Source organism: Dipodomys ordii, unplaced genomic scaffold (genome assembly GCF_000151885.1).
Source record: "Dipodomys ordii isolate 6190 unplaced genomic scaffold, Dord_2.0 Scaffold14, whole genome shotgun sequence".
Lineage (NCBI taxonomy): Eukaryota > Metazoa > Chordata > Mammalia > Rodentia > Heteromyidae > Dipodomys > Dipodomys ordii.
This window is the reverse complement of record NW_012267230.1, coordinates 3,687,975-3,704,004: the sequence shown is the minus strand read 5'-3', so window position 1 is coordinate 3,704,004 and position 16,030 is coordinate 3,687,975. Positions and strand designations below refer to the sequence as shown.

The 16,030-nt window shown below is 46.2% G+C and overlaps 1 protein-coding gene across 1 annotated transcript in view; it reads right to left on the bottom strand.

Annotated features, from left to right (window-relative positions):
• Positions 1-2,661: 2,661 nt before the first annotated feature.
• The window catches only part of Hs3st4 (heparan sulfate (glucosamine) 3-O-sulfotransferase 4), a 333,621-nt gene continuing 320,252 nt past the window's right edge, over positions 2,662-16,030 (bottom strand). Inside the window, exon 3 of the mRNA XM_013011171.1 lies at positions 2,662-3,549. Coding sequence (XP_012866625.1) covers positions 2,913-3,549 — 637 coding nt within the window. The 3' untranslated portion in view covers positions 2,662-2,912. The remainder of the gene's footprint in view (positions 3,550-16,030) is intronic.

The following is a 16,030-nucleotide window of genomic DNA, read 5'->3' as shown; positions in this document are numbered from 1 at the left end:
GATTCTGTTCCTTTATAATCCAGGAATTAAAACCTACAAGTCAGACCTGGCGGTGGTGGCTCATGCCCGTCATCCTAGCTACTCAGGAGGCTGAGATCTGAGGATCAAGGTTCAAAGCCAGCCCAAGCAGGAATGTCTGTGAGACTCTTATCTCTAATAAACCACCAGAACACAGAAGTGGAGCTGTGGCTCAAGTGGTAGAGCGCTGGCCTTGAGCTGAAGAGCTGAGGGACAGTGCCCAGGCCCAGAGTTCAAGCCCCATGACTTAGAAAAGAAAACAAAAAACCTTACAGGTCGCTGAGTTGTATTCAGGGCTCAAGCCCCATAATGACAACTCCTTGTTGTCATAAAACAAGGTCCCTTCCTCAGCCAGCCCCATAGGCCATCCTTATGAACAGACAGACATTGTTTTCCTGCAGTTGACTTACCACAGGGAAGGGTGTAGGAATAATTTCTGAAGGAGAATCTCCCCACTTTTATTTCCCAAGTGAACATGGCTGATCGGCCCTATGAAAACTAGATTTGCTTGCCCTATTCATGTATCATGTATGTGAGTACACACACATGTATTAGCTTACTTGGGAAGCTGAACTTGGGGTCTGGATGTCTCGTGTTTGTGGGGACAAGGAGACAGATAGACAGCCAAGGAGTGGACAGGAGTGGAACCATGTGACACTTAGAGGAGACTTTCCTCCAGCTGTTCTCAATCCTAGAGTGGTGTGTTATTTTGTTTCTTTGGGTTTTTATTTTTTTTTTTTTTTTTTAATTGGGTTTTCCTTTTGCGGCCTAGGCGGTCCTGGAACTTAAGATTCTCCATGTTCAATGTCAGAGGAGTGTTGAGATTACAGGCATGCTCTACCAGGCTTCACTTGAAAGCTAGGTCTTAAACCATAATCCACAGATGTCTTGAGTTGTAGCCAGGGCTAATGACCCACTCTCCTTGCTTTGCTTATAAAACAAGGTCTCACATTAGCCAATCCTGCAATAAGCCCTCTGAACAGGAAGACATTCCCTTCCTTTAAACACAGGTGCATTTGTAGTTTGATCTCTATCTTCTTTTACTTTGACAGGAAAAGTATACGTGGAGGCTTCGACTCAAGGTTTTCTTATCTGAAGAGGAATTCATCTGCAAGGCTTTTTATGACTGTGGCATATCAGACTAGCCCTGGCAACGCTGGCTGAAACATGGAAACATGTGCTGCTTTTGGACTCTCTGTGCTATTGCAAGAATCACCCACCCTGCAGACAAAACGCTCCAAAGACTCTCAAACCTGTTTTTCCCGTCCATCCCAGAGGAAAAACATTGGCCAGCTCTCCAGAGTCTGGGTGGAGCCGAGGAACCGGAAGTGACCAATGACAAAGAAGCCATCAAAAACCGATTTATCAGGTTGCATGAAGCTTTATAACAACACGGTGTTCATTGGGCAGGAGAAATGACAGTTTAATTAAACAGCTGAACAGATTTCACTCCCCCTCCCCAACTCATACAAATTTCCAATTTTTTTTTTACTAGAACAATTCCTGGGTTCAGAGATTTATGAACAAGTGCTTTTATGTCAAATGCTGCATTGAATCCATTCAAACTAATGGGAAAAGATGCTTTATTAGGCAGCCCTTAATGGGGGGCACCTGCACACAGCCCTCCCCAGCATCTGACAAATGGATCAAAGCTCTTGTCAGTGCCCCAACAGAAACTGTCTCTGTATAGACCAAATAAGCCATGAGGTGACCTTGGGGGTGGGCGGGAGTGGGTTGAGGAGGTTTGGGAGGAATAGGAGAACGGTAAACATTCTCTCTCCCCTCCACTGTATCCCTACGGTGTAGTCAACACAAGAGACAAGGCAGCTCTCTGATCTTCGCTTCTTTAGGGACTTTCATGGTGGTGTGTGTGTGTGTGTGTGTGTGTGTGTGTAGGGGGCAAAAAGTTTCCTCAAAATACACCACTGGATCCTGGGTGCTTGGGGGAGTTGAGGATAAAGTGGGGGTGGTCTTTCAGTAAAAAAGACACGTCCCACTTATTGGATTGGATTTCTTTTTCCTCCACCCTCAGATATGGTTACTTATTTATTTTTGCCAGCCTTGCTGCCCACACTCGACTCTGAGAGCAACCTCATCCCTGTGGGACCTGATCTTCCACAATTCAGGTCACTCCTAAAGACGGGGGGAACCTTTTCCCTTCCCACATAGCTCTCAGGAAGGAAGCTTCCGGGTGTCTGCTGTTTCCATGTATTTATTTTTATTTCAATTTTGGTGGGGAGTGGAGGGGCATGTCTCTGCCTTCCTCTTGTGGGGAACAAGGAAATTTGGGGGTGCTGGGTGAGAGAGGCCTCCGGAATGAGAGGGCTGGAAATGTCTTCGATGGAGAACCGTGTGCTTTCTCAGAGTCCTGGAGCTCCTAGCCCCAAATCGCATTCTGGATAAGAAACCCAAGCATTGGCTCATGGGTCAGGTACCTGTGCCAGGTGCAGAGCTAAGAATCTGGCCTCCCCCAACGGAAGTAAGAACCCCCCAGCAAGGAGCTCTCCCTTTCCTTGTCGATGCTCACCATACAAACTCGGGTGGCATCCAGCATCCTCCTCTGACTTTGACAGACCTTTGCCTTATCTTGGTTCTCTTACTAACCAATAAATAGAAGGCAAAAATTCATGGTGGGTTCTCGGGCATCTGGTCAACCAGAGACAGCTGGCTGTCCAGGCTGGTCTGGTTCCCCTATGGGAGGGCCACGGATCCCATCTTTTTGCCTAAGCCCTCAGTGCTGGAGGGATCCTGACAGGGAGGCGACTTGCTGCCCTCCCCTCTCCCACCCCAAAAGGCTGACCTGCCATCGGACCCTGGAGGGGGGAGCTGGGGTGGGAGGAGGCAACCCAGGACTCAGGTACAGAGCCTTCTGGCCATCCGACTCTGCAGCGGGCTCATTTGTCACCCTCTTCTTGTTCCCACTGGAAGTCTTGCCCGGTCATTTGGTAGAACATCCTGTTGAAGGGTTTGTAGAACTTTCTCAGTCTGTGGATGACGTCGGGGTCGATGCGGGGGTGAGTCCGCCCTTTGCTTTTGCCCAAACACCGGGGCGCACCGCTGTCCTCCGGCTTCTTGAGGCACGGGAACCCCTTGGTTTTGTTGAAATAGAAATGTTTCTCGGTCACCACACGCTTGAGGCCCAGGAAGTCTTGGACTTTGGCCATTTCCCCAGCGGGGTCCACGATGAGGCGCTCCCCGCTGACGAAGAGGATCTGGGAGAGGGGGAAGTATTGGAGCCAGTTCTCCAGGTGCAAGGCGTAAATCCCGATGCGGATGGCGCTCCAGGACGCGTCGATCAGCCCCAGAGTCCGGTTTTTAAAGGCCAGCACCTCAAAGGTGGGGATCTCGGGTTTCTTGGACAGCGTCTGAGTGTAGTCAGAAATGGCCCTGGTCACGGGGTTCCTCACCACCACGATCAGTTTGATGTCTTTGGCCATCGAATGAATGCGCCTGGGCGCTTCGTTGGTCACAAAGTAACTTGGAGTCTTCTCCATGGTTAGCTGCCCTTCCACGGTCTTGGGCATCACGTTTCTGGGAAAGGGGAGGACAAAGCCAGCAGAACATCGTTATTACCACCCTGGAATCATTGAATAGGTTTGTGCACACAGGCTTGCATACGCGTGTGTGCACACGCGCACACACAAGGGTAGCCAGGCAGCGGTGGCTCACCCCTGTAATCCTAGCTTCTCAGCAGTCTGAGACTTGAGGATCGCAATTAGAAGCCAGCCCTTGAAGGAAACTTCATGAGACTCTTATCTCCTGTTAACCAGGGGAAAGCTGGAAGTGGAACTATGGCTCAAGGGATAGAGTACTAACCTTGAGCAAAATAACTAAGAGACAGACCCCAGGCTCTGAGTTCAAGCCCCAGGGCTCTCTCTCTCTCTCTGTCTCTCTCTCCCTCTCCATCTCTCCTCCACACACACACAGTAACCTCAGGGAGCCCGCAAAATTGATAAACACATGGGGTTTCTTTTAATCTGTAATTCCACATATAGTTCTAAGTGATTATCAGAAAAAAACTAGCAGATGACTTATTCTTTCTTGAGACTCTTCTATGCCTGAGTTTAAATTGCTTTTCTACCTCTTACTAGTTATGTTTACCTTAGATACACCCCCTAATTTCTCTACTATTAGTTTTATAATCTCTGAAATGGAGATAATGATATCCCTGACTTCACACGGGCAATGTAAGGATTAAGGCAGATAATTCTGGGAAGCGTTTAGCAGAGAGTCTGGCATGTTCAAGGGCTTAATAAATTAAAGATCTTATTGTTGCCATGGCTTTTAGAAAACGTTAGAGCTCAACAACACCTCCAAGATTATCCAGTCTAGGGTTGGTGAATTCCCGCCCATCTCCTATTTTTTTGTTTTTTGTGTGTGTTTGTGTGTGTTTTGTATGACTCAGAGCAAAGAAGGATTTGTAATGTTTAAGTGGTTAGAAAAAGAAAAATCCCCAAATAATAATAATAATAATAATAATAACCTGGTGTGATGAAAATTATAGAGATTCACATTGAAATGCTCACAAATAAACCTGTGTTGGGGGAAACCATAGACACTCTTTTATTTATGTGTTATCTATAATTGTTTTTATGCCATGAAAACGGGCAGACGAGGTGAGACAGATACCATATGGCCCCTGAGACCTAATGTATTCACAGTTGGCCCTTTAAGGAAATGTTTCGCTGACCTCTGAGTTTAATCCAATGACATTTATTGTATCAATGACTCACTGAAGTCCAGGAGCGATGAAAGAAATCAAACAGGTCTTTGTGAACCCAGCCAGTTGAATCATGTCTCCATGCCTCATCTCCATCTGTAAGATCCTAAAATGTACCTCGCATTCAATGGAGAATAAAATGACATGTGTAAAGAAAGAGCATCTAGCCATAGGCCTGGTTCAAACTATGAGATTTCTCCGCAGTATCTTGGATCTCATACTTTACCCAGGGGACCACTAAAAGATCCCGTTCCCAAGACCCACGAGCTAAAAGCCTCTGGTGTTCCTGGAAGGTGGCAGAATCTTTAAGAGGCGTGGCCTGTGGGAGGAAGTTGGGCTATTGGGGGTGTGTCATTGGGGGAAATATTGAAATGTCAGCCCTTGCCTTTTTCTCTTGCTTTCATTTCCTGACAGTGGAATAAACATCAGTCTAGCCAGCATGTAAGGAAAACACCCATGTCTTAAGTTCTATGTCCATGGGAGGAGTTAGTCCCTTATTTTACTTTTGATCTCTTCTATGCATGGGCTTCCTTTACCTGCTTGCTGCAGGCCTAAAAGCAAGGGTGCCTAGTAATCAAGGACTGAAAATGGTTAAACCATCAGCTGTAATGAACTTTTCCTCCTACGCTGCTATCTCAGTGTTGGTTACAGTAGCACCAAGGTGATTAACAGAGAGCCCATACCAGGGCCCACATCTCTTACATCCTTTGACAAGGGTACTTTTCTTCTCTCCATCTCCTGTCTTCAGAGTACCCTTAGCATATTCTGGAGCTCTGGGATCCCTCACTGTTCCCCCCAAATCCTAATGAATGAGGTGGGAGTATCCATGATAAAAAGAAGCTTAGGGTACTATTATGTATCCAATTTGCTGTAGGCCTATGTAGACCAGAGTTAATTGATGATAAACCTGTTCAATACCTGTCAGGGCAGCAGCCATCTGCCACCAGGTGCGCTATTAAGTCTATTCACTCCGGAGCCTCACACCAAAGAGGAACATTTAGGATTACATGAGACCTCTTTGTTAGGATGACATGCTTTTAAATGTCTCAGCTAATAAAACGTAATACACATAAAGATCCCCCAAGCTTCTTCTCCTATAATTAAATTTATTTACTATCATGTGTATGTGTGGGGGGGACAAAGAATGACTTTTCTTTTATCTCCAATTCACATACTCTGTCAATAATTAATTGCTGCTGGGTTTTGAGCTTCTGCAGCAAGCTCTTTTATTAAGCAAGAGGAATTTTCCTGGTAGAGAAAATTCACGAGAGCTGGAAGTTGTTAAGAGTATAATGGTTGGGTAGCATGGATTCCAGCCATATCCCTGGCCAAAAATAACCACACTTGCCAGGGAATGACTTATTCTCCTAAGTATTTCCAATGTTTTGGGGTATGTGCACCTACTTTTTGTTGTTGTTGTTGTTGGTTGGTTGGCTTGTGCAGGTACTGGAGCTTGAACTCAGGACCTCATGTTTTCCTTTGGTTCTGGTGTTCTACCACTTGAGCAGGCAACATTTCTACTTCCATCTCTTTTTTTTCCCCTGGTAAATTGGAGATAAGAGTCCCAAAGGACTCTTCTGCTCAGGCTGGCTTGGAACCATGATCCTCAGATCTCAGCATCCTCAACCCCTGGGATTACAGGCGTGAGTCACCAGCACCTAGCTTATGTGTGCTTGTTTGGCCCTTAGTAAATCTAATGGTCTCGATTGAAGGATCTCATTGGTTACCAGAACAACAACAACAACAAAACAAAAAACCCACAGCCTTGAGGGATCAGCTCTAACTGACCTAGGAGCCCTGCATGCTCATCTCGTGTCACCATAGTGAAGTTACTGAGAGAGAGAGAGAGAAAGAGACAGACAGACAGACAGACAGACAGAGAAAGAGACACAGAGAGAGAGACAGAGAGACAGGAGACAGAGAGAGACCGAGACAGAGACAGAAATAGAGAGACAGACAGAGACAGACAAACAGAGAGAGATAGAGACAGAGAGACAGAGAGAGACAGAGACAGAGAGACAGGCAGACAGAGACAGAGAGACAGAGAATTTCCCTGTGCAGTCTTCTTAACCACGCCAGAAATGATATAATCATTCCCACATACATTCCATTAACTCAGGCACGTGAGCCTCAATTTCTTGCCCTGGAAACAAGGAAGACCTAATAAGATCCTATCTTCCCAGAACTAGAAGGAATACAAATGTGATTATGTAGGTGTGTCACTGAAGGTTTTGCCTGATGGATACCAGAATCTGTCTTCCGTTAAGCTTGCTGCTAGGATCATCTTCACTGGTTCTGACATTTCCACCTGTCCACATTCTCACATTGTGATGTGCGTGAGGAACAAGATAAAGGTCAGAATGCTGAGGGAAAGAAGTCAAGAACCAGAAAATAAAGTCAGGAAAAGTAGGCAGAAACCATGGACCAAGTAGGCTGTGGGAAGGACACGGATTTTTCCCCCTTCTATGTGAAGAATATTGAACAAAGGAGTATGATAGGATGTATAGTTATATTTCTTTTTTTTCCTGGCTACATTGCTGGGGGACAGAGAAGAATGCCAAGAAGGGAAGGAAGCCATCTGCTTTCAGAGATGATCTCAGGGCTACACACTGCTGGTGGCCTGGGTATAAGTGGGGTGGCGACATGGTCAGAAGTGTTCTCAATGGAGACACTAACAACAACAACAACAACAAAAAAAAACCATAAGCCAGGAGCTGGTGGCTCACACCTGTAATCCTAGCTACTCAAGAGGCTGAGACCTAAGGATTGTGGTTCAAAGCCAGCCCAGGCAGGAATCTCGGTGAGACTCCCATCTCCAGTAAACTACTCAAAAAAGCTGGAAGTGGCATTGTGGCTCAAGTGGTAGAGCAATTGTCCTGAGTACAAACAAAGCTCAGGGACAAGGTGGGGGGAGTTCTTTCAAGCAGAAAGGTGTTTAGATGCTGAGTGTACTAACATCATCGTCATCATTATTATTATTAGCATGTAGATGTATGAAGGAGTTGCCTTTGAACAAAGCCGTTTATGAATACTATCTATCTTGATCAATGTCACCCCTTTCAATATTCTTACCCATTCTGCCCCTTACTCTACTCTTCTTAATTTTGTAGGATAATGCATTGGATTCCCTTTTTTTTTCTTTTAATTTCTTCACAAAGGTTTCTATAGTACCCTTTATCAATTGTTTGTGCGATTATTATTTCTCTTTTCTGTGCAATACTGGGAAATGAACCCAGGGAACTCAGTGACTCTCAAATGCGAGGCAAAAAGTCTGCACTGAGATCTTAACCTCCCTTCCTCCCCCACCCCCACCTCCCCACCCCCGTCAGCAAACACCCAGCCCCTTACCAACTCAAGTTAATCCCCAGAGTTCTTGAGAACTAATTGTGTGTGTGTGTGTGTGTGTGTGTGTTGGTCCTGCAGCTTGAACTTCCCTGTCCCTGAGCTTTTGTGCTCAAGGCTAGTGCTCTACCACTTGAGCCACACAGCTCTACTTCTAGCTTTTTGGTGGTTCATTGGAGATAAGAGTCTCACACACTGTCCTGCCCAGGCTGGTTTTGAACCATAATCCCTTATTAGCTAGGATTACAGGTGTGAGCCATCAATGCCCAGCCAAGAGCTACTTGTATGACAGAGCTTTTAATAACAATCATAACATAGACTGGCAGAAGGGAGCCACTGGGATTTGGTCCCGTGGCATTGCGAAATAGGGAAATAAACAAAGTGAAAGAAAAAAGAGTAATGCCATACAATGATTTGTTCTCACACTCTGATTGGCTACAATCAGCGCTCGAGGTCCTAGGTAGCTTTTAAACCACGTTAGCATTCCTCGGGCCTAGCATGGCACCTGCCACATGGTGCTTTTCCATTCCTACTTGTGGTTACTTGATGGATGAGTGAATGGGCCAATGAGTGAGGGGTATGCAGATGAGTACACCTTCTCTGGAGTGTGTGTGACTGGAGCACCTGCTCTTCTTAGGTAGGTTTTCCCCCTTGCACAGGAACTCAGCATGTCTGGCTTGTGGCGGCATCCCTGTCTGAAAGTCTCTGCACTTCAGCCCGGACCATATGGTGAGAAAAACACTGCATCTGGACTTGGAACAGCTCGTTAACAGTAGCTTGGGTGCTCAGCGCAAGCCGTGACATCAGCGTCAACACACAGTCCTGGAATGAGGCTCCTGTTTGCCAAGATCACACAGTTGCTCTCACAGACCCAACTGTTGAGGAGACATTACCCGGCACTCACCCTGCCCCCACCCACTCTGCCGGTGAGGGTGCAGGGCTAAGTACAGGTTGTTGGAAAGCAGGCCAGCAGGGTTTGGGGGCCTGAAGGGAGAGGCTGAGGAGAGTTAGCACACAAGGCAGAGTGATACTCCCTATTCATTCATTATGGTGTGTCTCAGTTGCTTGAGGCTGGATTTCCCAGGTCAGGGTTCCCAATTCTGAGGTCCAGAGATGGACTGCTCATTCGTACTTCCAATCTTTGGGTTCTCCAGGCTAGCTAAGAGCACCAATGTGTGACCCTGTGTCAAGGCCTTAACCCAATGACAGGTGGTCACCTACTTAACATTGTTCACCTTCACAACGTGAGAAGAACAGGCGGTCCAAACGTGTGATTGAGTTTGAATGTGGATTTTTGCCTGGGTTAGGTGGATGCATGATATGACACTCTCTTTTTGTTGTCGTTTGGTTTTCATTGAAACTTTTAATTTTGTCAGTTGTGGGGCTTGAACTCAGGGCCTGGTTGCGAGCCCTGAGCTCTTTTGCCCAAGGCTAGAGTTCTATCACTTTGAGATACAGCTCTACTTCCCATTTTCTGGTGGTTCACTGGAGATTAGAGTCTCACAGACTTTCCTGCCTGGGCTGGCTTTGAACCATTATCCTCAGATAATCCTTGGATGACAGGCGTGAGCCACCAGCACCCAGCTTTTATTTTAGTTTTGAATGGAGATCATACAGTGTTGCTCAGCTGGTCTCAAGCTCTTGGTTCCAGTGGTCAACTTGCCTCAGTTTCCCAAGTAGCTGGGACTTTAAGTATATACTACTAAGCCCAACTATGATAGTCTGTGTGTGGTGTGTGTGTGTGTGTGTGTGTGTGTGTGTGTGGTGTGTGTGTGTGTGTGTGTGTAACTCAGGGCTTTGTGTTTTCTAGGCATGCACTCTTCTACTTGAGCCACATCCCTGAGCTCTTTTCACTTTTAGTTTATTATTCAGATAGGATCCCGTGCTTTGGCACTGGCTGGCTCAGGACCATGATCCTCCTATTTCTGCCTCATAAATTGCTAGTATTATAGATATACGATACCTCTCCTGGTTTATACTCAGTGTTGGAAGGCGACAGTAGTTTCCAGTTGTCCATACAACCGCTTGGATGAACTATCAACAATTCTCAGTGTATTAGGTGCAGAGCTGTGACACCCAGCCAGGGTAGGTATAGTAAATGCATTGATTACTTCCAATATTTTCGATTTATGATGGCACCAATTTTCTCAGTCTTATTGTCTGGAAAGCTTATCCTACTAAAAGCACCTCTCTCCTAAGGTACAGAGGAGTTCATAGCTCATGAGAGGTTCTACATTTAGCAGATCGTCAATGCATTATTCTTTAAAAAAAAAATTCAGAAGTTATCACTGGCACCTACTCTACCCATTCAAGAGATCAGAAAACTGGGGCACAGGAAAGATTATGATGCTCAAAACCGAAAGAGGTGGAGTTCGATTCAATCCTGAAGTTTTTTGACACCATAGTCCACACGCATCGACTACCACCTAATCGAACTTGATCAAACTCCAGAGCCTCTGCAGGGTCAAAAGGGTGGCCCAAGGTCATTCTAGGAGTAGGTAGGTGGCCAAGCGGAATCTTTAAATGAGTTTTTGTTGTTGAATGTGAATTGTAAAAGTGACTGTCACTGATTTACTACAGAGAGGTACAGGAGCCGGGGCCAGAATCCTTGGAAATCTTTGCCAGATCAAGCTACATTGTTCAATTTGTCTGATCTCTCTCCGGGGGCCCCCTTCAGGGGGAGCGAATGGACATCATCATGAACATTGAGGGAGGAGGCAATCAAGCCTAGGAGATGGAACACCTCCCATTCTCTCTGGTGGAGTCAGTGCAGAGCTCGCCGCTGGCTTGCCTGAATTACATGTGTGTGGCTACCTTACATTTCCCCCCAAATGCATCCTCTGGGAGCAGACATGCCACATAAATGAGCACTGTTTTCTGAGCCTTCATAATGCACTGTGGTAAGAACGAGGGTCTGGAATAGGGGCCAGTTCCTCCCCATGAAAGAAAGAAAAGTCACTTAACATTTGAGTACCCATGAGTCTGGTTCAACCTCTCCCTGGTGCCCTCTGGCTTATGAAGCTGTATAGAGAGAAGGAGAAACTGAGAGTCAGAGGAGAAAATGGATCTTTCCCAGAGACTCACAGCCAAAACTCTGCCTTGCCCAGTTATCTTGGGAAACTCATTGTGTGGCCCAAATCTAAGTTCGTACATCTTGAACCCCATGACCCTAGAAGAGTCAGACCATTTGGAACCATCCTTGGGTCCCATAGCACAGGAAGTCAGCAGCCAATCAGAAGCCAAGAAGGAATTACATTCTGAATTACAGTCCTGATGTGACAACTGATTTGCCCAATGAGTTTGAGAGGGGAGTTTTCACTCCTGGGATCTCAACTCCTTGTAATAGAAAGGCTTCAACTGCTGCGTGGCCAAGACAGACAATATTGTGGGGACCTCCTCTCATTGCAGCTGTCTACTGCCAGAAAGTGTCAGATGTCCTGAGGTTGTAAACCACTGGCCCAACCAAACAGTCCACAAGTGAATCTCAGCTCAGCCTTTAACTAGGGGTGGGACTTTGCAAAAGTTACTTAATCTCTCTGTGCCTAGTCAATGAGTGGGGCTGGGAAGGTGGCTTAGTGGTAGAGTGCTTGCCTAACATGCATGAAGCCCTGGGTTCGATTCCTCAGTACCACATACCCAGAAAAAGCTGGAAATGATGCTGTGGTCAAGTGGTAGAGTGATAACCTTGAGCAAAAGAAGCTCAGGGACAATGCCCAGGCCCTGAGTTCAAGCCTCAGGACTGGCAAAAGAAAAAAAAGCTGTTAACGAATAAACAGAACTGACTGAGTTTCTGCAAATGTTGCTGTAGTCCTCCATGTCATATTACAATAGCGAAATATTTCAGGCTGGAAAACTTCTACAGAAGTTTACTTTGGCTTGTAGTTGTGGAAATATGAGGTTGAGGGTTTAGATGTTGTTAGGGCCTTCCTGTTGCTGGGAAAGTTCCGGTTATCTCAAACAGGGGGCAGGAAGAGGTGTCCATGTGACTTTTGGGTTCTTTCCCCCTCTGATAATAACACTGGTGGTTCATTCATGAAGTTCCTTCTTGATGACTTTAATCCTAATCACCTCCCAACACCACCACTGGATTAATTTGGATTAATTTTCTACCTTTGTGTGCGTGCGTGTGCGTGTGCATGTGTGCATGCGAGTGTGTGTGTGTGTGTGTGTGTGTGTGTGTGTGCGTGTGTGTGTACTGGAGCTTGGACTCAGGGCCTGAGAACTATCCCTCATCTTTTTTTCCCAAGGCTGATACAATCCCATTGAACCACAGCCCCTTATGGTTTTTGGTTGGTTAACTGGAGATAAGAGTTTCAAGGACTTTCCTGTTCAGACTGGCTTCGTACTACAATCCTCAGATCTCAGCCTCCTGAGTAGCTAGAATTAAGAGACCTGAGCCATCCACCTGTACTTGGCTTCAACGTTCTTACCTCCCAAGGGGAATTAAATTTCAGTGCATGAAAATCACGTTATAACTCTACCCATCCCATCGCCGCTGCATGGCTGCCGGTCACAGAAGCAGGATTCTATCATGATTTGTCACCATGATTGTTAACAAGAGAAGTTGCTGTGTTATGAGACCATCTGCAACATTCTAGATGCTCTTTCCCAACTCTTGGAGCAATGAACATGTAGGAACACACAACCCGGATAGGACACTGGAACTGAGTCTTTAAGGCTCTCTAGCCAACCACGGTGTGGATGAGGTGGAGCTAATTACAAAGCCAGGTTCCTCATGGACAAATGAAGACCCAATGCACCCCCTGCTCCCTGAACAACTCCAAGAGACTTACCAAAGGTGGCTTTGAATAGCAGCCAAGGAAAGACATCTGTTAACAGCGATAGGCAAGTGCCAGTTGAATTAAAGTAGAAACACTTATAGATGTTCTATCTTGCATGTTAATGTAAACCAAGGGTTAAGGAGTCATCAATCTGTGGTACACAAGGGAGCTGTCACCATGTGCTATGCATCCCCTTGACTCTGGAAACTCGGACTGACAATAACCAACTTAGGGCTTAGGGAACAAGCGTGCACGTCAGCTAGACAGGTGGAGAATGATGAAGTTAAAGTGCTTGTGCTTTAGATCTAATTACGGGCCTTGTTGGGGTTGGGGGTGGGGTGGGAAATGAGTGAAGGAGATCGGAAGAACTTAAGGATGAGAAAGACAGTGGAGAGAGGTTGAAGGATCGGAGGAGCGGATGGAGAGATTGTGGGTTAAGGGTTAGCTGCCTTTCCCTGTGTGATGTGAACAGGGAACTCTTTCTGTGTTTCTCCATGACTCTTCCGAAGCAAGACCAATGACGTTCTGAAGGTCTCAAGAGAAATGAATAGCAGAATAAGAGTATAAAGGAGGGGAGAGGAAGAGGATCATTTTTGAGCAATCCTTTGGCATCTAGGGCAAAATGAAGCTGTGGGTGGCTCTAAGACTGGTTGTGCTTAGGGAATGGGTTACAGCAGATTCGTCATGAACGTATCTAGACAAGAGCAATAGTGGTGCAGATTTGGGAGGTGGCCAAGGCTCTTCTCCTGCACTCACCCCCCTCCCCCGAGAGATTGGCTCTGGCATAAGCAAGCTAGCTAGCAGTGACAAGAAAAGACATCTCACCAATGCGTGCTCTGGTCATGGTATCTCCTCTGGAGAATGGATATGAAATACTATCCACACTGTGAAAGGGATGAGATTTCAGATGAGGGTATAGAATGAAGGAGGCACTGGTGGCTCACCCCTGTAAACCTAGCTGCTCAGGAGGTCTGAGGTTTGCCATCTGAGGGCAGCCTAGGCAAACAAATCCAGGAGACTCTTATCCCCAACTCACCAGCAAAAAGCAGGAAGTGGAGGTGTGGTTCAAGTGGTAGAGTGCCAGCCTTGAGGGATAAAGCTAAGCAAGAGTATAAAGCACTGAGTTCAGGGCCCCGTACGGGCACACGTGTGCATGCACAGACAGACAGACAGACAGACAGACACACACACACACACACACACACACAAAATGAAGAATGAATTGCTTAAAGAGAATATGATTTGGAGACCAGGTCTCCCGAGGCTCACTCTTAGTCACACACTGCTGATAAGATATACTTGCAATAGGATAGTCTCTTAAGCAGAGATTTGTAGGCTCTAGGATCAAACTGAGCCTCAACCAGTGATTTCCTAAGCTAAAATGCATGGACCGCTATGAGTACTAAGAGATAAGAATGGACTTTGCAGACTAGTTGAAGGATTTGAACTCAAGGCTTAAGTGCTCTCCCTGAGCTTTTTCACTCAAGTCTAGCGCTCTACCACTTGAACTACAGCTCCACTTTTGGCTTTTTAGGGGTTATTTATTAGAGATAAGAGTCTCATAGACTTTCCTGCCCTGGCTGGCTTTGAGCTCAATCATCAGATCTCAGCCTCCTGAGTAGTTCAGATTATAGGCATGAGCCACTGGCTTCAAACTGCTTTTGTTACTAATTAGGTGCAATGTCGTATTCTTTGTTTTCATACTAGTACAAGGCCTGGCATACTACACTTGCTGAATGAGTGAGGACACAAATAGTTTTCTCTTTGTCTGTTTAAAATATGTCTTGGTATAAGAACCTTGGCTTTCTTCATCTCTGAAACAGCAACAATAAGCAATTGTATATAGCTCTGATACACAGGATGAAAATAAACAAATTTATGAATCACTTGGATTAGTGAAGTTGGTTCCAACATGAAGAACCCAGAAGTCAAAGGTACAAGGCAATCTGTTGAGAGTGTGACCATGAGAGCTGTCAATCTTGAGATGGGTGGGACATTACTGTGCTATGCTGGGCTCTGGGAGCCTTGCTCCGAGCTCCGGGGATGTGATTCTATGCTGGGAATAATTCACTGGGCCTGATACTCTCTGAATCTTGACGCAAGAATATGGAGGAGGGCATCAACAGCAAGGGTGACAAGGTACTGGGTAACTGAAAGCGTTCACAACAATCTCAGTAGAGTTGGGGAGAAACTTTGGAGGGCCCATCCTCTGTATCTGAAAGAGCAAGACCTCAGAGCATAGAGATGAAGAAGTCCTGAAAACCTCCTTTCCTTTTCCGTGGTCATTCATCACTGATGGTGTTTCCAGCCACAAAGTTGTGGCGGGGGGGGCAGGGGGGGGAAGATAAAGAGATATTAAAGAGATAATTAGGAGCAGGACTCCAGGGAAGCCGGAGGGGGGGGGGGGGCGGGGGGAGGGGGTGGAGTTGCTTAGCCTTCCGGGTTTACCCATTCTATTTGGCAAAGCTTGGTCGCTTGTGGGGCTCATGCTTCACCACCGCCTCAAACAGGAGGCATTGGCTTTTCTCTGTTACCCCTGACCTTTCACAACACGACATGTGTCTTTACCATCTGCATACCACCACCTGACAGGAAGCTAGCTTCTCCACGTTGTTCCCATGAAGGAAGCACAGGTGGCCAGAAAGCAACAGTGAATCCTTGAAAATACATTTGGGATCCAGCCATTATCTGTGAAAGGTTCCTCTGTGTGTGTGTGTGTGTGTGTGTGTGTGTGTGTGTGTGTGTGTGTGTGTGTGATGTTTACTTGAGATTTTTTTTTGATTGATTTGCTTTATGTAACATTTGGTATCTACAGGGATGGCGTGGTCTTTTGAGATCATTCTCAAGGCCACAGGTAGGAAAGCCTTGATCTAGAATCTCCACCAACACCTGCCTACACAGCATCCATGCTCCCTCCCCCCAAATACACACACACACACACACACACACACACACACACACACACTATTGCCAGCAACTCTCTAGCCCTTTGTCTTTTTTTTTAAGTGATTGGCTCTTTCTACCTCAAGAATAAGATATAGTCCCTGACAGAAGGGAACCTTACTGCATTGTTGGTGGGAGTGTAAACCACTTTGGAAAGCAGTATGGAGGTTCCTCAAAAGACTTCACATAGAACTCCCCTATGACCCAGCAATCCCACTTTTGGGCA